Source organism: Salvelinus fontinalis, chromosome 3, assembly GCF_029448725.1.
Source record: "Salvelinus fontinalis isolate EN_2023a chromosome 3, ASM2944872v1, whole genome shotgun sequence".
In the NCBI taxonomy this organism is placed as follows: Eukaryota; Metazoa; Chordata; class Actinopteri; order Salmoniformes; family Salmonidae; genus Salvelinus; species Salvelinus fontinalis.
Window position 1 is genome coordinate 40,586,164 of NC_074667.1, and position 22,389 is coordinate 40,608,552.

At 42.9% G+C, this 22,389-nt stretch overlaps 1 protein-coding gene across 3 annotated transcripts in view; it reads left to right on the plus strand.

Moving 5' to 3' along the window:
* The window catches only part of LOC129848036 (rho guanine nucleotide exchange factor 25-like), a 60,131-nt gene that overhangs the window by 14,500 nt on the left and 23,242 nt on the right, over window positions 1-22,389 (plus strand). For all 3 annotated transcript variants that reach the window (XM_055915560.1, XM_055915559.1, XM_055915558.1), the window contains exons 2-3: window positions 16,025-16,344; window positions 16,613-16,717. In XM_055915560.1, the coding sequence (XP_055771535.1) occupies window positions 16,025-16,344; window positions 16,613-16,717 (425 nt within the window). The remainder of the gene's footprint in view (window positions 1-16,024; window positions 16,345-16,612; window positions 16,718-22,389) is intronic.

Here is a 22,389-nt window from a genome sequence, read left to right on the forward strand (position 1 = left end):
TGTTTGTTAATCATCTCAAGACTCTCTCCCCCCTCCCCACTCTCTCTCGCTCTCTCTCGCTTCCTTCTCTCTCTCTCCCTCACTCTCTCATCCTCTCTCTCTTTATCCCCCCACCATTCTCCCAGTTCATCTAAGGAAATGTAATGTGACTGTCTGTGTGTTGATGTGAACATTGTTCAGCAGCTGTTGTCTGTCAGTGACCTCAGTGTCAGAGATGCAATCATTTGTGTGCATAAATAGGGGGGGAATGCCCAGTGATGTCACTGCATTTTCTCTCTTTGTCATCAGCTTATAAGGCAAAAAATATAAGGCAAGTCCCCTCCTTTCATCATGGAAAAATCTGTAGGGGAGACCAGTGTTGCTTGTCACACGTCTTACTGTCATGTGTGGTTCTCAGCACCAGTATATCTTACAAGACTCTTTTCAACGTTAATAGAAAGAAAGGTATTGGGTTGAAATGGAGACCGTTTTTATTCTCATATAGTATTCCAACATGGAGTTATAAGCCATCAAACACACTCTGTCCACTGTTGACAACCAGCCCCATTGCGGGGTTGGTTGTCGCAAAGTACGGGGTTGGTTGTCACAATGTTTGCTAGTAGCTTATTCCTTTTATAACAGGAAATGAAACAATATCATATACAGAGTCTTAGAAAGCCTTTTGATGGAACGATATTCCTAACAAAATTCAGCATTTAATGCCTTGAGAAAGACATATGGCAGTTTGAATAAATGTGTGTGTATGCGTGTGGGTGTGAGACAGAACAAATGAGAGAGAGGCAACAAACCCAGATGGCACAGATTTCTCTGCCCAACGGATGTATACATGATGCATCGGGAAGATGCAGTTTAGACATCGTTTGCTAATTGTCAAGACAGATGTATTTTGAATATCTACATTCTATATTCTACATCGTTTATACGTCGACCAGGTATCAACATCAACCAGACGTCTCTTCACAATTCCAAAGTCCAGAACAGACTTTGGGAGACGCACATTACTACATAGAGCCATGGCTACATGGAACTCTATTCCACATCAGGTAACTGATGCAAGCAGTAGAATCAGATTTATTAAACGGATAACAATACAGCGAGGACTGTGAAGAGACACACACACAGGCACAGACACATGCTCGCACATACACATGATAAGACATGCACTCTACATACACATGGATTTTGAATTGTAGATATGTGGTAGTAGAGTAGTGGCCTGAAGGCACATACAGTTGAAGTCGGAAGTTTACATACACCTTAGCCAAATACATTTAAACTCAGTTTTTCACAATTCCTGACATTTAATCCTAGTAAAACTCCCGGTCTTAGGTCAGTTAGGATCACCACTTTATTTTAAGAATGTGAAATGTCAGCATAATAGTAGAGAGAATTATTTATTTGAGCTTTTATTTCTTTCATCACATTCCCAGTGGGTCAGAAGTTTACATATACTCAATTAGTATTTGGTAACATTGCCTTTAAATGGTTTAACTTGGGTCAAACGTTTCAGGTAGCCTTCCACAAGCTTCCCACAATAAGTTGGGTGAATTTTGGCCCATTCCTCCTGACAGAGCTGGTGTAACTGAGTCAGGTTTGTGGGCCTCCTTGCTCACACACGCTTTTTCAGTTCTGCCCACAAATTTTCTATAGGATTGAGGTCAGGGCCTTGACTTTGTTGACTTTGATGTCCTTAAGCCATTTTGCCATAACTTTGGAAGCATGCTTGGGGTCATTGTACATTTGTACATTTGGAACACCCATTTGCGACCAAGCTTTAACTTCCTGACTGATGTCTTGAGATGTTGCTTCAATATATCCACATAATTTTCCTACCTCATGATGCCATCTATTTTGTGAAGTGCACCAGTCCCTCCTGCTGCAAAGCACCCCCACAACATGATGCTGCCACCCCCGTGTTTCACGATTGGGATGGTGTTCTTCGGCTTGCAAGCCCCCCCTTTTTCCTCCAAACATAACGATGGTCATTATGGCCAAACAGTTCTATTTTTGTTTCATCAGACCAGAGGACATTTCTCAAAAAAGTACGATCTTTGTCCCCATGTGCAGTTGCAAACCTTAGTCTGGCTTTAAAATGGCGGTTTTGGAGCAGTGGCTTCTTCCTTGCAGAGCATCCTTTCAGGTTATGTCGAAATATGACTCATTTTACTGTGGATATAGATTATTTTGTGCCTGTTTCCTCCAGCATCTTCACAAGGTCCTTTGCTGTTGTTCTGGGATTGATTTGCACTTTTCGCACCAAAGTCGTTCATCTTTAGGAGACAGAACGCGTCTCCTTCCTGAGTGGTATGCCGGCTGCGTGGTACCATGGTGTTTAAATTTGCATACTACTGTTTCTACAGATGAACGAGGTACCTTCAGGCATTTGAAAATTGCTCCCAAGGATGAACCAGACCTGTGGAGGTTTACCATTTACCAGGTCTTGGCTGATTTCTTTTGATTTTCCCATGATGTCAAGCAAAGAGGCACTGAGTTTGAAGGTACAGTAGGCCTTGAAATACATCCACAGGTACACCTCCAATTGACTCAAATTATGTCAATTAACCTATCAGAAGCTTCTAAAGCTATGACATAATTTTCTGGAATTTCCCAAGCTGTTTAAAGGCACAGTCAACTTAGTGTATGTTAACTTCTGACCCACTGGAATTGTGATACAGTGGATTATAAGGGAAATAATCTGTCTGTAAACAATTGTTGGAAAAATAATTTGTGTCATGCACAAAGTAGATGTCCTAACCGACTTGCCAAAACAATAGTTTGTAAAAAAAGAAATTTGTGAAGTGGTTGAAAAGCGAGTTTTAATGATTCCAACCTAAGTGTATGTAAACTTCCGACTTCAACTGTATATCCTGTTTCCACTGATCATCCTTGAGATGTTTCTACAACTTGAGTGGAGTCCACCTGTGGTAAATTCAATTGATTGGACATGATTTGTAAAGGCACACCCCTGTCTATATGAGGTCCCACAGTTGACAGTGCATGTCAGAGCAAAAACCAAGCCATAAGGTCGAAGGAATTGTCCGTAGAGCTCCGAGACAGGATTGTGTGAAGGTACAAATCTGGAGAAGGTTACCCAAAAATCTCTGCAGCATTGAAGGTCCCCAAGAACAGAGTGGCCTCCATCATTGGAAGTGGAAAACGTTTGGAACCACTAAGACTCTTCCTAGAGCTGGTCAGGGACATGAGCAAGAACCCAATGGTCGCTCTGACAGAGCTCTAGAGTTCCTCTGTGGAGATGGGAGAACCTTCCAGAAAGACAACCATCTCTGTAGCACTCCACCAATCAGGCCTTTATGGTAGAGTAGCCGGACGGAAGCCACTCCTCAGTAAAAGGCACATGACAGCCTGCTTGGAGTGTGCCAAAAGGCACCTAAAGACTCTCAGACAATGAGAAACAAGATTCTCTGGTCTGATGAAACCAAGATTGAGCTCTTTGGCCTGAATGCCAAGCGTCACATATGGAGGAGACCTGGCACCATACCTACGGTAAAGCATGGTGGTGGCAGAATGGGGATTGGGGATTTCTTTCAGCGGCAGAGACTGGTAGACTAGTCAGGATCGGGGGAAAGATGAACGGAGCAAAGTACAATAGAGGTCCTTGATGAAAACCTGCGCTAGAGTGCTCAGGACCTCAGACTGGGGCGAAGTTCACCTTTCAACAGGACAACAACCCTAAGCACACAGCCAAGACAACGCAGGAGTGGCTTCGCGACAAGTCTCTGAATGTTCCTGAGTGGCACAGCCAGAGCTCGGACTTACACCTGAGCTAACATTTCTGGAGAGATCTGAAAATAGCTATGCAGCGACGCTCCCCATCCAACCTGACAGAGCTTGAGAGTATCTGCAGAGAAGAATGGGAGAAACTGCCCAAATACAGGTGTGCCGAGCTATTAGCGTCATACCCAAGAAGACTCGAGGCTGTAATCGCTGCCAAAGGTGCTTCAACAAAGTACTGAGTAAAGGGTCTGAATACTTATGTAAATATAATATTTACTTTTTTCAAAATGACTAAAAACCTGTTTTTGCTTTGTCATTATGGGCTATTGTGTGTAGATTGATGAGGGAAAATAAACAATGTAATCAATTTCAGAATAAGGCTGTAGCATAACAACATTTTGAAAAAGTCAAGGGGTCTGAATACTTTCCGAAGGCACTGTGTATGTTTTTACTCTCTCATGAAAAACACAAATTCCACTCATGTCTGTCACGACTTCCGCCGAAGTCGGCTCCTCTCCTTGTTCGGGCGGCGTTCGGCGATCGACGTCACCGGCTTTCTAGCCATTGCCGCTCCATTTTTCATATATCCATTTGTCTATCATGTTTGGAACTATAATAAAAGTGTGCCTGTTTATTATACTTTGCTCTCCTGCACCTGACTTCGCCTCCAATACACCAAAATAATGGCAATGCCATTATTTTGTCATGCTGACAGGAACTGAGCAGGTGGATGAGTTCTTTCAAATAATTCGCACATTTTAATCTTAAATGTATTAAACATAACCCTCTAGATTGGGAGTAATAAGCACTTTGAAAAACAACCCATTTGACAACCAACCCCAGTCTCTCCTATTAACAGTTTAATAGGTCACAATTGAAAGAAATTCTTGGCAATTCAACTGAATTCTGGTGATATTTTTATGCAGTACTTGTACTTATCCAGGCCACTGACTTTTAATTTAACTTGCTCAAGCAACCCAATTTCTCACTCATTTTGTTAATCACACACACAATATTTTATTTCTCTCCTCTCCTCCCCATTCTCTCATCCCTCTTTTCACTTGGCTCAATAATTAGTTATCTGTTTATAAACACAAAGAGAGAAAGACTGAATATGTTATTGAAATGTTTTGCAAAACATGCTTGGAAACACACAGAGCCCTCCCAGTGAATTTAGTATTCCTCCGACTCCTAAACTACTGCAGCACATAAACTCAGACGTATTACCCATTACGTGTGTGTGTGTGTGTGCGTGTATGAGCTCATCACTTCCGGTAAATGTACAAATAAACCTGATACAGAGTAATTAAAAAGGAAATGATGGTGATAAAGTGTGATTGTGCTGGCACTCCCTCGCTGTTCTCATCAGTGTGAAAGCCTCTGCTGTGAGTTAGATGGAACCAGGGGAGTTCTCCTGGTTCAGCTGCTCTTGATGAATTGTCAAGATGAAGCAATACTCAGTATGTTGAGTTCACTGCTTCACCACATTCTGACACACACCAAATAATGCCCTCTGTTTATGATCAGGGCCTGGACTTTTTCATTTTCTTTATATCACGACTCAGGATATGACCCAGATACAGGCACATGAGGGCTTCTTGGGTATGACGCTACTAGCTTGGCACACCTGTATTTGGGGAGTTTCTCCCATTCTTCTCTGCAGATCCTCTCAAGCTCTGTCAGGTTGGATGGGGAGCGTTGCTGCACAGCTTTTTTCAGGTTTCTCCATAGATGTTCGATCAGGTTCGGGTTCTGGCTGGGCCACTCTTGGACATTCAGAGACTTGTCCTGAAGCCACTCCTGCGTTGTCTTGGCTGTGTGCTTAGGGTCATTGTCCTGAGCGCTCTGGAGCAGGTTTTCATCAAGGATCTCTGTACTTTCTCAGTTCATCTTCCCTCGATCCTGACTAGTCTCCCGGTCCCGGCCGCTGAAAAAGATCCCCACAGAATGATGCTGCCACAACCATGCTTCACTGTAGATATGGTGCCAGGTGACGCTTGACATTCAGGCCAAAGGGTTCAATCTTGGTTTCATCAGACCAGAGAATCTTGTTTCTCATGGTCTGAGAGTCTTTAGGTGCCTTTTGGAAAACTCAAAGCAGGCTGTCATGTGCCTTTTAATGAGGAGTTCTTGGTCACCTTAGCTTGGCCTGGCGGCCGGCTCCATGAAGAGTCTTGGTGGTTGCAAACTTCTTCCATTTAAAAATGATGGAGGCCACTATGTTCTTGGGAACCTTCAATGCTACATAATTGTTTTGGTACCCTTCCCCAGATCTGTGCCTTGACACAATGCTGTCTCAGAGCTCTACGGACAATTATTTTGACCTCATGTCTTGGTTTTTGCTCTGACATGCACTGTCAACTGTGGGATCTTATGTAGACAGGTGTGTGCCTTTACAAATCATGTCCAATCAATTGAATTTACCACAGGTGGACTCCAATCAAGTTGTAGAAACATCTCAAGGATGATCAATGGAAACAAGATGCACCTGAGCTCAGTTTCGAATCGCATAGCAAAGGGTCTGAATACTTATGTAAATAAGGCATTTCTGTTTAAAATGTTTAATACATTTGCAAACATTTCAAAAAACCTGTTTTTGCTTTGTTGTTATGGGGTATTATGTGTAGATTGCTGAGGATAAAAATATATATATATATTTTTTAAAGGCTGTAACGTTTCAAAATGTGGAAAAAGTCAAGGGGTCTGAAAACTTTCCAAAGGCACTGTATAATACTAAAGAGCAATATTTTTATGCGTTGCACTAGAGTTGGCAGTGGCACTTCATGTGTAAGATGAACGTATTGGATAGGTGTGCCAAGGGGAATTTAAGACTCCTCTGTCGACGCCTGGAGAATTGTACTAAACATTCTGACACACACAAACACACACACCCTCCACTGACTGGAAACATCATTTTCATGACATTCCGGTTGTGATCCGGATGGCGTCCCAGCTGTTGCTCTGTTTGAAAAAGGCTGATTACGTAAAGTAAGCATTTCAAACAAACACCATGAACCCGGTCACTCGCTTCACTCAGGCTTCGCACGTCACCACCAGCTCTAAGCACCGCTAAAGGTCACCGCTTCTGAGAAAGCAGCTTCTCAAATGAGACACTTACCATAGCGTACCTAGCGTATTGTAATACTATAATATTAATAAGATGGTGCCGTACTGGATGGCCGCTGTTTTGCGAGCTCCGACCCAACTTATCTAATTTGGTGTTTCCTTTACTTTACTTTCACAAAATGTTTCCCCTATCATTTCTTGTAACCGATTATAACTTTTTAACATCAGATCGGAAGTTACTTACCCCAATTCCGACTTCAACTTCGACTTCGACTCATCTGCCCTGGGCTCTTTCTGTAATTACAACCCAAATTTCTGGGTATCAAGAGGAAACGCCTGCGTTAGAGGCAAGAGAGGGGGAGTCCTGGCGAGATTAAGGCAAAGGGAAAACCAACCACCTCTTCCCTCTAGTCTATTGGCCAATGTACAGTCACTTGATCATAATATGGATGACCTCCGAACTCAGATTTGCTACCAATGGGACTCGATTAACTGCAAAATTCTCTGCTTTTATGAAACATGTCTTTCGGACAAGATACTCCCCATGGCTATCCAACTCAATGGATTCTCTATTCGCCGAGCGGACAGGACAGTAGAGTCAGGGAAATCGAGAGGGGGAGGGGTTTGCCTCCTCATCAACAACTAATGGTGTGCTGAATCGAGCGCAGTGGTAGTCTCGACTCATTGTTCACCTGTCTTGGAATATCTGATGGTCAAAAGCCGAAACCTTCTACCTCCCGAGGGAGTTTTCAGTTGTTATCTTGACTGTTGTATACATTCCACCTCAGGACAAGATATATAACAAGCTGGCACTTAACAAACTGTACGAGGCTATAAACAAGCAGGAAAACTTACAACCGGAGGCTGCCTTTCTTGTCACCGGCAATTTGAATTCTGCATCATTAAGACATGTGATGCCCAACTTCCATCAGCACGTCTCTTTCACCACTATTGGCAATAAAGTCCTAGACCACTGTTGCTCTACCCACAAGCAAGCATACAAGATCCTCCTCTCATCCGCCATTCAGCAAATAAGATCATGAGTCCATACTCCTGCTTCCTGTTAACAAGCAGAAGCAGTACCCATGACTCACTCTGTTGATAAATGGTCATCATAATCAGAGATTATGCTACAGGACTGCTTTGCTAGGGGAGATTATGTTCTGAGACTCCACCGATAACATAGACGAGCTAACCACCTCCGTCACCGGCTTCATAAGGAAATGCATCGCTGATATTGTCCCCACAGTGAAGGTTCTCTGCTTCCCCAATCAAAAGCCCTGCATTAACACAAAAATTGGCACTAAACTAAAGGACAGGGCTACCACACACAAGACTATCTCAGACAACCCTGAAGCTACGGCCGAGGACAGGAACAAGTACAAGTAGTACACAGCAGAGTAATAAAATGAGCAAAATAACAATATAGGAATAAGGTAGAATCACACACCACACGCTCTGATGCCCGCTGCATGTGGCAAGGGCTACAGTCTATTACGGATTGCAGAGGAAGACACATTCATGATCTGCCCAACAATGTCTCTATTCCAGACGAACTCAATGCATTTTATACATGCTTTGACAATAACAACACGTACCGTGCTTGCGGGCCACACCAACCCAGAGGACTGGGCGATCTCTCTCTCCAAGGCCGACGTGAGTAAGGTCTTTAATCAGGTCAACATTCGCAATGCCTCGGGCCAGACGATATTCCAGGGAGCGTTCTCAGAGCATGCACAGATCAGCTGGCAGGCATATTCACAGAAATGTTCAACCTCTCTTTGTCCTAGTCTGACTACCATCATTCCTGTTCCTAAGAACTCTAAAGCTTCATGCCACAATGACTAACGCCCTGTAGCACTCACATCTGTAATCAGTTTTAAAAGGAAGGTTATGGTACACATCACCATCATCATCCCAGACACCCTAGACCAAGTCCAATTTGCATACCGCCCCAACAGATCCGTAGATGATGCAATCTCAATTGCACTCCACACTGACCTCACCCACCTAGATAAGAGGAATACCTATGTGAAAATGCTGTTCACTGACTACAGCTCAGCGTTCAACACCATTGTCCCCTCCAAGATCAGCACCAAGCTTAGGACCCTGTGACTGGACCCCTCCCTCTGCAACTGGATCCTGGACTTACTGTCGGGCCGTCCCCAGATGGTGATGGTAGGCAACATCACCTCCGCTACGCTGACCCTCAACACGGCGGCTCCACAGGGGTGTGTGCTTAGTCCCTTCCTGTACTCCCTGTTTACCCACAACTGCATGGCCACGCACAACTCCAACACCATCGTCAAGTTTGTTGATGACACAACGGTGTAGGCCTGATCACCGGTGACGATGAGACAGCCTACAGGGAGGAGGTCAGTGACCTGGCAGTGTGGTGCCTGGACAACAACATCTCTCTCAACGTCAGTAAGACGAAGGAGCTGATTGTGGACTACAGGAAATGGAGGGGCTAGCACGCCCCCATCCACATTGATGGGGCTGCAGTGGAGCGGGTCGAGAGCTTCAAGGTCTTCAGTGTCTCTATGCACACTCCCAGGACTCTACACACTCACGCACACTGACACTCCAACACACTCATAACATGCACACACAATTATACTGACTCTCCACATATGCACAAACAATCATCATTTCCGCTGCTGTTTCGGTACTGTTTAACATATATCCTGATGCGTAGTCACCTTACACGTGTACAGTTGAAGTCGGAAGTTTGCATACACTTAGGTTGGAATCATTAAAACTCGCTTTTCAACCACTCCACAAATTTCTTGTTAAAACAAACTGTAGTTTTGGCAAGTCGGTTAGGACATCTACTTTGTGCATGACACAAATTATTTTTCCAACAATTGTTTACAGACAGATTATTTCACTTATAATTCCATGTATCACAATTCCAGTGGGTCAGAAGTTTACATACACTAAATTGACTGGGCCTTTAAACAGCTTGGAAAATTCCAGAAAAAGATGGCATAGCTTTAGAAGCTTTTGATATGCTAATTGGCATAATTTGAGTCAATTGGAGGTGTACCTGTGGATGTATTTCAAGGCCTACCTTCAAACTCAGTGCCTCTTTGCTTGACATCATGGGAAAATCAAAATAAATCAGCCAAGACTTCAGAAAAAAAATTGTAGACCTCTACAAGTCTGGTTCATCCTCGGGAGCAATTTCCAAACGTCTGAAGGAACCACGTACCACGTAGACATGAGCATACTTTGGTGCGAAAAGTGCAAATCAATCCCAGAACAACAGCAAAGGACCTTGTGAAGATTCTGGAGGAAACAGGTACAAAAGTATCTATATCCACAGTAAAACGAGTCCTATATCGACATAACCCGAAAGGCCGCTCAGCAAGGAAGAAGCCACTGCCCCCAAACCGCCATATTAAAGCCAGACTACGGTTTGCAACTGCACATGTGGACAAAGATCGTACTTTTTTGAGAAATATCCTCTGGTCCGATGAAACAAAAATAGAACTGTTTGGCCATAATGACCATCATTATGTTTGGAGGAAAAAGGAGGGGCTTGCAAGCCGAAGAACACCATGACAGCCGTATATATTCTTTAAGACACCACATATATAATATTAAAGAGCAATCATTTGATGCCTTGCGCTGGAGTTGGCAGTGGCATTCTTCATATGAATGTATAGATGAACTTATTGGATAGGTGTGTCAAGGTGGATTTAAGAACCCTCTGTTGTCACCTGGAGTAGGGTACTAAAACATTCTGCCATTCAAAACACACCCCCACACACACACACACACACACACACACACACACACAAACACCCTCTCCACTGAAAGGAAAAAGGCTGATTACGTAAAGTAAGCATCTCAAACAAACACCATGATCTCAGTTGCTCGCTTCACCCAGGATTCGCACGTCACCACCAGCTCTAACCACCGCTAAAAGCCACCGCTTCTGAGAAAGCCGCTTCTCAAATGAGACACTTACCAGAGTGTACCTAGCGTACTGTATCTACAGTATCTAACATTACTGTGAAGACGTTCCTGCTCTTAGTGGACTCATGTGACCAAATGGGAAATGGAATAAACAGCATCATATCTCAATTCCATTATGACCTTAGGAGGCCAGATGGCTGTTTGTTCAGAGTGCTGGGGAGACGTGCCCCTTGCTCAGGGTGGTGTGTGTGTTCATGCGCTTAACGTACAGTGTGTCATGGAGTCACCTGGAGAGGTGGGGAGTGGAAGGGAGGGAGGATGATTTCCAGTTTGCTTAGCTCTCTGGTAGCTGGGGTGTGTTGTTTTTCTTAACCAGTGGGTCTGTTTTCCCACTAGGCTAGCATACTGCTGGTCTCCAGGAACTGTAGGATAAGGTAGGGTATGTGGTGAACACACACACAGCCTGACTGTCTGTGGTGTGTATGATGGATGGGACTGGACTGCCCCTCTTCTGCCCCAACCCAATCTCTCTTTCTCTTTCTCTTTCTCTTTCTCTTTCTCTTTCTCTTTCTCTTTCTCTTTCTCTTTCTCTTTCTCTTTCTCTTTCTCTCGGTGGTTCTGTGATTCAGGGGGAACCGGACAGGTTTCAGTGGTTCAGAGTGTTCCATCCACTGGCACTTCTCTGCTCCTGTCACAGCTTTCCCTCTCACTCGCCTCTCTCCACTGAGCCTCCCATGTGGATATGACATATGGGCCACATTCTTGCATTTACCACCAATTTTCCTATTCACTGACACTCTGTGTCATCACTGGTCTCGCATACTATTTGGTGACTCAAAGGTTCAGTGTGGGGCTAGGACAGATCAAACTGAATTAATATAATTTCCCACTCCTCCCCTCTTTAATCCCTCCTCCCATCCATCAGCCCATTATAGAAATTAGTTTGTGTTGTCCACAGCAGCACGGCAGGAAGTGCTAGATGATACATTACTATAATTACAATGGCCCATCTGAGTTCTGGGTTTAAAATGAATGGCTGCACTTTCCTGGGAAATGTGTCGTTATTTAACGGATTGATCTTCGGTCCATCTCACTTGACCTGTAAAAGCATGACGTGTAAAGCAGCAACTGTTTAATATAAAGAGGGGGAAAGTTGATGTAGGTGCAACCAATTTTAACAGACATACATTTATGTAGATAAATAAACTCAAAACCCACATTCAGCAGAACAGTACGGCCATTTTCCACCAAAGAGAACAGGGCCCAAAAAATTGCCACGTTATTAATGGTGTTACCGGCAGCATGGTCTCCTAACAAAGGGCTGCGTCAGACATTTAGTGTAGAGCTCTGAGTCTCAGCTTTTCTCTGGGCCCCTGAGGCCCTGTTATTATGATTACAGCTTACATCAATATGCTGACAGGACATAGTTAGATTCTGGGAGGTAGCCAAAGTGACAGCAAAGAGCCACAAAGAGCTTAAGCCTTCGCTAAGATCAGCAGAACAGAATCAAACGTTATTGTTGGGACTGCCTAACCAGAGCAGTGTGTGTGAGATCATACTGTTTTCCCTAGTCTAGAGGCTTAGTGAGATGAATTCATTCTGTGGCGTGAGTGTGTGACAACACTTCTATTAGCCCACTAATGCTAGGCTAGGAGGACAGGATATTATGGGTAGGACCGAGTGTGTGATTATGGCTGGCTTTGGCTGTCGTGATTTACGGTACATCAGCTTCTTTTTCATCACTACAGAACAGACAGACAGTGTCTCGGTCAGACTGCTCTTACTGACTGTGTGTTTTTTCAAGGCCTCATTCGTCTTCCAAGAGAACCAGACTCTTTCATCTTCTCTTCTTCTGTCCTCTCAAACTATTTTACGGTGTGCTCATCGCGCCATCTCCTGCCTCTGAATTCCTCTCACTCTTTCTCTCTTTCCCCCAACATCATACCCCTTCCTTTCCTCATTTTCACTGTCATTGCAATGTCTCACTGGAATCCAAATATACATTGGGGTCAGCCAGTATACAACATTCAGTAAACATCAACTCCTCACCCCACTGAGAGAGAGGACGAGGTGGGATGGGCTCATTGCAGCATGGTAACCATACTCTCTTTGAGGACATGTACAGTATGTCTTAACATAAACCATCTCCAGTATGTTTACCCCTTTCTCCCTGTGGACTCATTCCACACTAGGGTTGAATATTTTCCCAGTATTTTGCAAATGTTCCATCCCGAGAATAAATCACTTTTCTCCCGGGTAACCCAGTATTTCCCGCCAAAACCAGAAGTGTCATTCAAAAGCATTATAAAGCATAGAAATAGGCCTGTCTGGATTTAATTTGAGATTTGTTCGAAAATTCTAACCTAATGCTACCTGAGCCTGAGGAGCCATACATGAAATACATTTTATGAGCCCTACATTAAAGACATTTAATGATCCCAAGCCCAAAAAAGCCCAAATGACTGTGCCGTTATCCAATACATATATGATATAGGCTACTGCACATTAAACACAACATAAAAGCCCATAGATGTAGCGAGCTATATGCTCTCTTGGGAAAATACATGAAACTAGCTGCAGAAGGCTAAGATTTTTGAGTGTGGACTGTGGTACTGTATTGTATTACACTGCATTATATGGACTGGAATTATGCACATTATTCAACCCATGATAAAGCAGGGAGAGAGCATGTGATTCTGGTGCAGCACATGTGGCCTACAAAGTTACAAGTATAGGGTAGCGAATTTGATTTACATTTTGAAATATAATAGGGTGTACTTGTATAATTAGTAGGCTGACGTACTGTATATATATATACCATTCATAATATTTCCTCTAATGTTATTAACTTACCTTCTCTTTCTCTCTTTACTGTTGCTTCATTCCTTCCTCGCTTTCAACAGTTAAATTAAATATGTTTCATTATCCTTATCTTCATCATTCCAATGACATTGTCACGACTTCCGCCGAAGTCGGCCCTTCTCCTTGTTTGGGTGGTGTTCGGCGGTCGACGTCACCGGCTTTCTAGTCACCACCGATCCATTTTTCAGTTTCGTTTTGTTTTGTCTGTATTACACACACCTGGTTTCAAGTCCCCTATCATGTTCCCTATTTAACCCTCTGGCATTCATTTCTGTTCTGTCCGTGATTGTTTGTTTCGTTAGTGGTTGTTAGTACTTGTGTGTTTGTTATATTCCCTTTGAGGAATTTTTGCTTATTTTTTGAGTAAACGATGTGGTTTCGCTCAACACCTGTGTCCTGCGCTTGACTCCGCTACTTCTCTGCACACAACCCTGACAGACATCCTTGAATAATATAGAACTATAATTAGATGCAGCATGCTTTCACTTCTCTTCATGAAGATCGAATGGTTATGGGTCTGAATAAATAACTGCTATAGCCTCCCGCCATCGTGTATTCACTCTTCTTTCAAACTACCTGTGAGTTCTATTGGCTGCTGTATTTAACATTCAGCAAACAAGAGCTTGCGTACCTCTTTGAATAGTCTCTTGGTATAAGAAATGCAAAATAATAAAAATAAATGTCCAACAAGTTATTCTAGTCTAGCTTTTCCTGCATGGGACTCCAAGAGCTAAGGAGTGTTTTTTAAGTAGAGAGGCCAGCGGAGCAAAGGAGCGTGCATATTGCGCAAGAGACAGAGGCTGTAAGTTAGAAGCTTATGCACATAACCCATCATGAATTAGCTAAATATAAGGCCAATACTGCATTTAATTTATTACCTGAATGAGGTAGGCTAGGACATCTATATATAGGGCTATATATCAATCTAGAACAGGATTATCTATTTGGATGCAATTTGAATGGAGTTGATGGAAAGAGAGAGAAAGACAGAGTGCTCGGCGTGCACTGATTTAAAGCAACGATATTCGAGTGATAGGTTGTTTTAAAACTCTGCAGCTGCAAAAAAAGATTTAATTCTTTACAATTAAAAAATAAGGTGACCCCCTAAAGCCAGATGGAGCTGGGTAAATTAGACGTGCATTCGGTCTTTATATTACTGTAGCATAGACTATGCTCCAGCAAATGCAGGCCTACCTGTCACGAGAAAAAAAGTTACCATGATGAGATGATAGGTCTACATGTGTTGTGAACTGCGCTCCATACTGAGATAGACTGTCTGTCCCCACCCTGACTGTTGAGGATTCATCATGCAGAGGCCGTAGAGAAGACACATTTAGATTGCATATCATTTAACAGTTACATTCCAAGCCATGCTGTTCACATAAATTATGTATTATAATTTACGGTTTCTCGCAGTTATTTATGTTATTTTGGGGCAATAAATCCTGGTAAATCTCCTGTTCCTCCTCTTCCTGTCTCTCTCTCAGTGATAAAAAATAAATAAGAAGAAATATGCACATCCAACTTATCGGGTGCAGCTCAAAAGAACGTATCAAATGTATCCGCAACTCTGGTATGCTCTCAAGGTGATGTAATCAGACACACAAAAAAGACAACGTTTCCATCTGAGTTGGATCATGATGACCTAACGAAGATCCAACTCGGATCGAAATGTTGTATTTTGTGTGTCTGATTAAATCACCAACGGAGCATACCAGAGCTGCAGACATTCCTTTTCACTCTAAGTGATGACATCACATCGGCAGGCTGACTCGATGGCTGTCATGTATGAACTAATTTTGGATGTCTAATCAACAGTTCTCTCCATAGCTTAATTTAGAACGCCTCCTACTCCCCACGGCCCACGGCCCACCCCTCTTGTTGACTATTATCTAAGCCCGCCTCAAAGCAGTACCCTTCTCCTCATCCACTGCCTTCCAATGTGCTGTAGGAAGTACACAGCAAACAAACAGATAGCGCTGCTGTCCAAATACATCTCTGAAGTATCTTGTTCTTTTAGTTTGTTTCCTTACTCTGTGGAGTGAGTTTTTACCTGTCACTTCCACACAGTCAGAGAATGTGGTTTATTTCGTCCCAGCATGTGACTCCCTGTGCTGCATTGGTAGAAATACTTTATCGGCTTAAAACAGGAAATTGAAGCACGTTTTTTGTGAGGTGGAAAGGCAATATCCACCTGAGAGCTCTGTGTGGGTTAGAAAGCATTTGTTAAAGGGCCTGGTTGCTGAAGTTAGTATTACAAGGGGAAAGAGTAATGTTATTACATTAGTCTATAATTCCAAGGTATTCAAAGGAAATAACCAACAGGAAAACCTGCACTTACATCAAGTAAAAGTGGGAGTCATCCATCATTTTTGTCGGACTCAATAACTTCAATGACTGAATAACCAAAACATATCTCTCTCTCTCTCGTCTGTAGAGTCATACTCAGCGGCGGGCAGTGAGGGCAGCATTACCCCCTCCGTTGGCTCCATAGCCCCCCAGGCCTCGGGCAGCTCCAGACCCTGCCCTCCCTCCTCCCCAGGGGGATCGCGGCACTCTGTCAGTGCCCTGAAGAAATGGCTTACCATGCCCGTCTGCAAGCTGAGTGTGGGAGGAGGGGGAGGGAAGGGGGTCAGGCAGGTCCACAGGCTGGATGGGAAGCAACCCTCTACCCATCTACCTCTCAGCCAGGCCCTAGGAAGGCCTCTGGAGCAGGGAGAGAACTACACTATCCTCCCCTGCACTGATGGAGACCTGGTGAGGCTTCACTCTCTACTATAGCATAATTGCCTTAATTTTGCTGGACCCCAGGAAGAGTAAATGGGGATCCATAATAAATACAAATACAAAATATAGCCTGGGAATCCACACAGGGTTTCTATAATACTGCAGTGTATGGTTTTAGTTACATCACCTGTTCAGGACAAACTCCTGGCTCTACCAATGACAATATGCATGCCGAAGTAACCAGAATATGTTAAGTGTGTTTGTGTGTGTTATATTGTGTATGTTGTGTGATGTGCAGGGGTGGAATGATGGTCTGGTGAGTCCAGCAGCGTACTCTCCAGCACACACCCTCTGCCACAGCTACCTATCTGACCTGCTGCAGAACAGGGACACACACAGTTTGGTAAGGATTACACACACACACACACACACACACACACACACACACACACACACACACACACACACACACACACACACACACACACACACACACACACACACACACACACACACACACACACACACACACACACACACACACACACACACACACACACACACTTTGAGCAGACAGTGGACACTGCAGTCCTTTGTTAGAGCTCTGTACTCGAAGACTGATTCTGTGTTGGTTGAGAGAACAGAGAGAGACTACAGCTGTCAGACCACTCATGTCCCTGTTAGTCAAGCACGGGCACTGAGGCTGAAAGAACTCCCTTTGAAACCCCCATTCATATTTAATAAGGAGGGAGGGAGAGAGAGAAAGAGGGAGGGAGAGAGAGAGCGAGAGAGAGAGAATCCTGACCCACAGAGGAAGCGAAGGAGAATGAACCATAAATAGATGTAAAGTCAGAAACAACAAGTCTCTCCTTATGTTTATCAAACAAAACAATTTCTCCCACAAATACAATCTGGGAATGCTGTACAGTAAATTCAGTGTATTTGTCTCAACTTCACCCAAACCTTAACTTCCAAGATCAAATTTGCTTGTCAATCATTGTACACATGCACACAAATACACACTCTCTCCCTCTATCTCTAAACAGGAGAAACCTGTCGACCACCTTCCCAGTAAGCAAAATTACATTTTAGGTGTTGAATGAAAGGTAAAAAGACATCCTTTCCGGACGTCGAAAAAACGTATTCTCCAGATGTCGAAAATACAGTACCAGTCAAAAGTTTGGACACACCTATTCATTCAAGTGTTTTTCTTTATTTGTACTATTTTCTACATTGTAGAATAATAGTGAAGACATCAACACTATGAAATAACACATATGGAATCAGTAGGAGTGTACAAAACTGTCATCATGGCAAAGGGTGGCTACTTTGAAAAATCTCAAATACAAAATATATTTAGATTTGTTCAACACTTTTTTGGTTACTACGTTATTCTATGTGTTATTTCATGATTTTGGTGTCTACACTATTATTCTACAATGTAGAAAATAGTAAAAGGTGTGTCCAACTTTTGACTGGTACTGTATGTATTTTACAGATGTTGAACTCAGGTGAATTTTAGGTGTTGGATGAAAGTTGAAAATACTTATTTTTCAGTCATTTATTCTATGGCCAAATTGCAAATACATTCTCAATTAAGTAAAAATGATATCATAATCATTTTTCAAGCCTCTTAATACAGGTAAGAGGAGCCAACTAAAGATCGCAACAGAATATTTATTATTGCTCCCATTTGTCCCACGCACTTAAGTTAGCTTTTTCAAAAGCTTTAAAACTGACAGCGATGATGTTCAAAATAGTCAAGTCCACAGACTAAATCAACAGACCACTTGAACTACAATAACATTCTCTGTAACGGTTACAGATTTATTTTCATGCTATGACTGTAATACATTAGTTGAATGCACTGACTGTACTGTAAGTTGCTCAGGATAAGAGCGTCCTACTGAATGACCAAAATGTAATTGTAAAACAAACCATTACAAAGCATGTTGGGTATTATTGTAATGAGCTCCACCCCCAAACAAGTACACATTTTGGTTGGCGTGGACCAGATCAAGTCTGAACAAATCATAGACTTCTAGGCTATGTTTCACAAGTTTGAACATCACAGTACTGTACTGCACTGTTTAGTACAGTGGAGAACAGTAGAGAACAGTACAGTACGGTATGGTATGGTATACGGTACAGAAAAGTAATTTAATTCAGTACAGTAGAGTACATTGCAGTATTGTTTAATTGAGTAGAGTACAGTACAGTAGAGTAGAGTGCAAAACAGTTTAGTTCAGTAGAGTACATTAAGGTAAAGTAGGGTACAATACAGTACACCATACTTTATTTTCTTTACTATACTGTGCTCTACTATATTGTACTGTACTGTACTATACTCAACTTTTCTTTACCGTACTGTGTACTGTACTGTAATGTATTGTATTCTGTATGTTTGGACCGAATATGCCGGTCCGGACCGGACTTCTGTGGATATTGAAAGCAATGCCGGTCCAGACCAGACCAAACCTGAACCAATTATACATGTCTATGTTTGGGCCAAATATAGGCCAGTCTGGACTGGACGTTTGTTGACGTTGAAATCAAGCCCGGTCCAGACTGCACCAAAAAAAGGCAACCAAAAACGTTGTCATCTGTAAATGCTTGGTGGGTTAAAACTAACCCAGCTATCACATAATGTTCTGAGAACCATATGTTTCTTAGAGCTTGGTGAGAGAGTGGTTGTCCTATGGTTATTTTGCATACAACCTTCCCACAACATTCTGGAAGGGGTGCATGATAGTTGCTTGGCTTTGGAACATTCTCAACCATTCTCAGAACGTTAATAAAACCTCCCAGGAAAACTTTCAGGGAACCATAGTATAAAATTCTCTGAACCACCATATAACTAAAAATGTACCTTCCCAGAACAGGCAAAATGTTCACTTCGGTTCTAAGAACGTTTAAAAAACATAATCTTTTTACCGGGCAGGAAACGTATATCTTCGTCTCCACAACCAATGGGAACCCAAAAACGTACATTCTCACAACTTCCAAGAAACCAAATGTGATAGCTGGGAAACAACCTTTAGAAAGCCATTGCCCAGTGGGATCAATAGTGTAGGCTATTCCAGGCCGCATTTGGAAGTGATCAAGTAGCGAGGCAGCAGTCAGCCCCGGACAGCCTGATGCCTCCACAGATTCACTGGAGAGCTGAAAACAGGGTCAGGGCTGGGGGTGAAGGGCTGGAGGGGTGGGTGGAGTGGGGTTAGTAGAGTAGAGGTCCGTGGAAGACTATGGTGTGGGGGTTAGAGTAAGGGCCTACAGGGATGCTGGGTAGAACAGGGGTATGGAGCAGACCTAGGGGCAGAGAGAGGTGGAGGGAGGAGAAGTGGGTAATTGTGGATAGAACAGAAACCAGGGAAGGCTGGGAGGCTGTCAAGGGAAGGGAAGAGGGAGGTAAAGAAGGACTGGAGCTCAGAATAGGGTGTTTTGGATTAGTCTAGATCAGGCTTGGAGAGACTGGAGAATTCAGAGCAAGGAAGTAGAAGAAATAGAGGACGGCTTTAGGAAGTGATAGGGGGACTAGGCCAGGGCTAGAAATGTCTACTCACTCACTCCTTCCTCTTAACTCCTCCCAGAACTCCACAGTTTACACAACAGCACATTCTGACCACTGAAACTCTCCATGACTCAGGAGGGTCAATAAATATGTAAATCTTTAGGGCTCTCATCACTGCCCTACCTTTACCTCCCCTTCACGGTCAGCAGAGACGTCCCAGGGCTGAGCTGCCATGAATAGGCTGCTTCACTAGGTCCATCAGGAGCTCTGCCATCCCTTTAACACAGATTAGGTACTGGTGAATAGACCTACTGTCTGTGGGCTGCCTGTCAGTGGTACCATTAGGATATGAGGAAGCATGAGCCAAATGCACTACGGACATTATGGACATCAGCGCCTATTTGTTTGTCTGTCTGTGTGTCTGTCTGTGTGTCTGTCTGTCTGTCTGTGTGTCTGTCTGTCTGTCTGTCTGTCTGTCTGTCTGTCTGTCTGTCTGTCTGTCTGTCTGTCTGTCTGTCTGTCTGTCTGTCTGTCTGTCTGTCTGTCTGTCTGTCTGTCTGTCTGTCTGTCTGTCTGTCTGTCTGTGTGTGTGTGTGTGTGTGTGTGTGTGTGTGTGTGTGTGTGTGTGTGTGTGTGTGTGTGTGTGTGTGTGTGTGTGTGTGTGTGTGTGTGTGTGTGTGTGTGTGTGTGTGTGTGTGTGTGGAAGTTTGGGATGTTTATCGTGATTGGTCACTGAGAAGGTGGAAGTGATGGAAGGAGGACTTTACCCAGCATTGAAGAACTGAGAGAAAGAAAAGGAGAACATAGAGATGCCAGTTCATTGAGATAGAGTGAGAGGGCATGTGAGCTAACGAATGGGGAGGACGAAGGGGGACAGCACAAGGCCAGGAGAGAGAGAGTGCTTGTCTATAAACGGACTGAATGGGAGGATTAGTGTAGTGTGGTGGAGAGAGGGATTGAGTGGTGGTGCAAATAAATACTGAGGCGGTTTAGAAACATAAGATTATATTCTTATTCCTATTCTGAGATGACCCTGTGTATGAGATGAAGACTCTCACTATTTCAACCTGATATCACCTAGGCCAGTGTTCCCTAACTTGTAGCCCTGGACAAGTACACTTGTCAACTAATCATTAAGTCCTCAATGAGTTGAATCATGTGACTTTGTCTGGGTCTACAACAAAAATATACAGTGCATTCGGAGTGTATTCAGACCCCTTCCCTTTTTCCACACTTTGTTACGTTACAGCCTTATTCTACAATGGATTAAATTAAATAAAACATCTCAGGAATCTACACACAATACCCCATCACGACAAAGTGAAAACAGCTTTTAAGAAATGTTTGCAAATGTAGGAAAAAAAAGAAAAAAAAGAAACCTGCATATTGCTCTTGATAGTATTACTGCTCTTTAATAAGCTTTACGTATCGGTACAGCGTTGTACCCAATGATTTATGAAAACTTTCTTGATGGGTTGATGTCCTCATTGTGGTTTTACAGACGTATTAAATACGTTTTATGTACACACTTTAGAATATTTATGAAATGCACATTGTTATATTTGGTAACCCTTACTTATTTTCCCTCGACTCCAACACCATTCGATGCATTGAACAGATTTCGGTGGAGCTATGGCTACATAAGGGTGCTAATGAAAAAAACTCACAAAAGCTCTGACAAAGGCCTTTAGGCTGATACGTAAAGCTTATTAACGAGCAGTGATACAGCTTATTAAAGAGCAGTTACACTATCAAGAGCAGTGTGCATGTTTCTTATTCTTTCTCATCTTATACATCTGTTTCCATGCACCTGCAAAAAAGATAGCTCAGATGTGCGAGTGCCTTTTGAATTTTGAATTACAAAACAAAACATAAATACCTTATTTATATAAGTATTCAGATCCTTTGCTATGAGACTCGAAATTGAGCTCAGGTGCATCCTGTTTCCATTGATCATCCTTGAGAAGTTTCTACAACTTGATTGGAGTCAATCTGTAGTAAATTCAATTGAGTGGACATGATTTGGAAAGGCACACACCTGTCTATATAAGGTCCCACAGTTAACAGAGCAAAAACCAAGCCATAAGGTAGAAGGAATTGTCCGTAGAGCTCCGAGACAGGATTGTGTCGAGGCACAGATCTTGGGAAGGGTACCAAAACATTTCGGCAACATTGAAGGTCCCCAAGAACACAGGGGCCACAGTGGCCATTCTTAAATGGAAGAAGTTTGGAACCACCAAGACTCTTCCTGGAGCTGACCGCCCGGCCAAACTGAGCAATCGGGGGAGAAGGGCCCGATGTCACTCAAATCAAAACAAATAAAAATGATAATGTATATTTTTTAATAAAAATAAAAATAAAAAATATAAAATTTTATTGGTCACATACACATGGTTAGCAGATGTTAATGCCAGTGTAGCGAAATGCTTGTGCTACAAGTTCTGACAATGTAGTAATATCCAACGAGTAATCTAACAATTTCACAACAACTAACTTATACACACAAGTGTAAAGGAATGAATAAAAATATATACATATAAATATATGGATGAGCGATGGCCGAA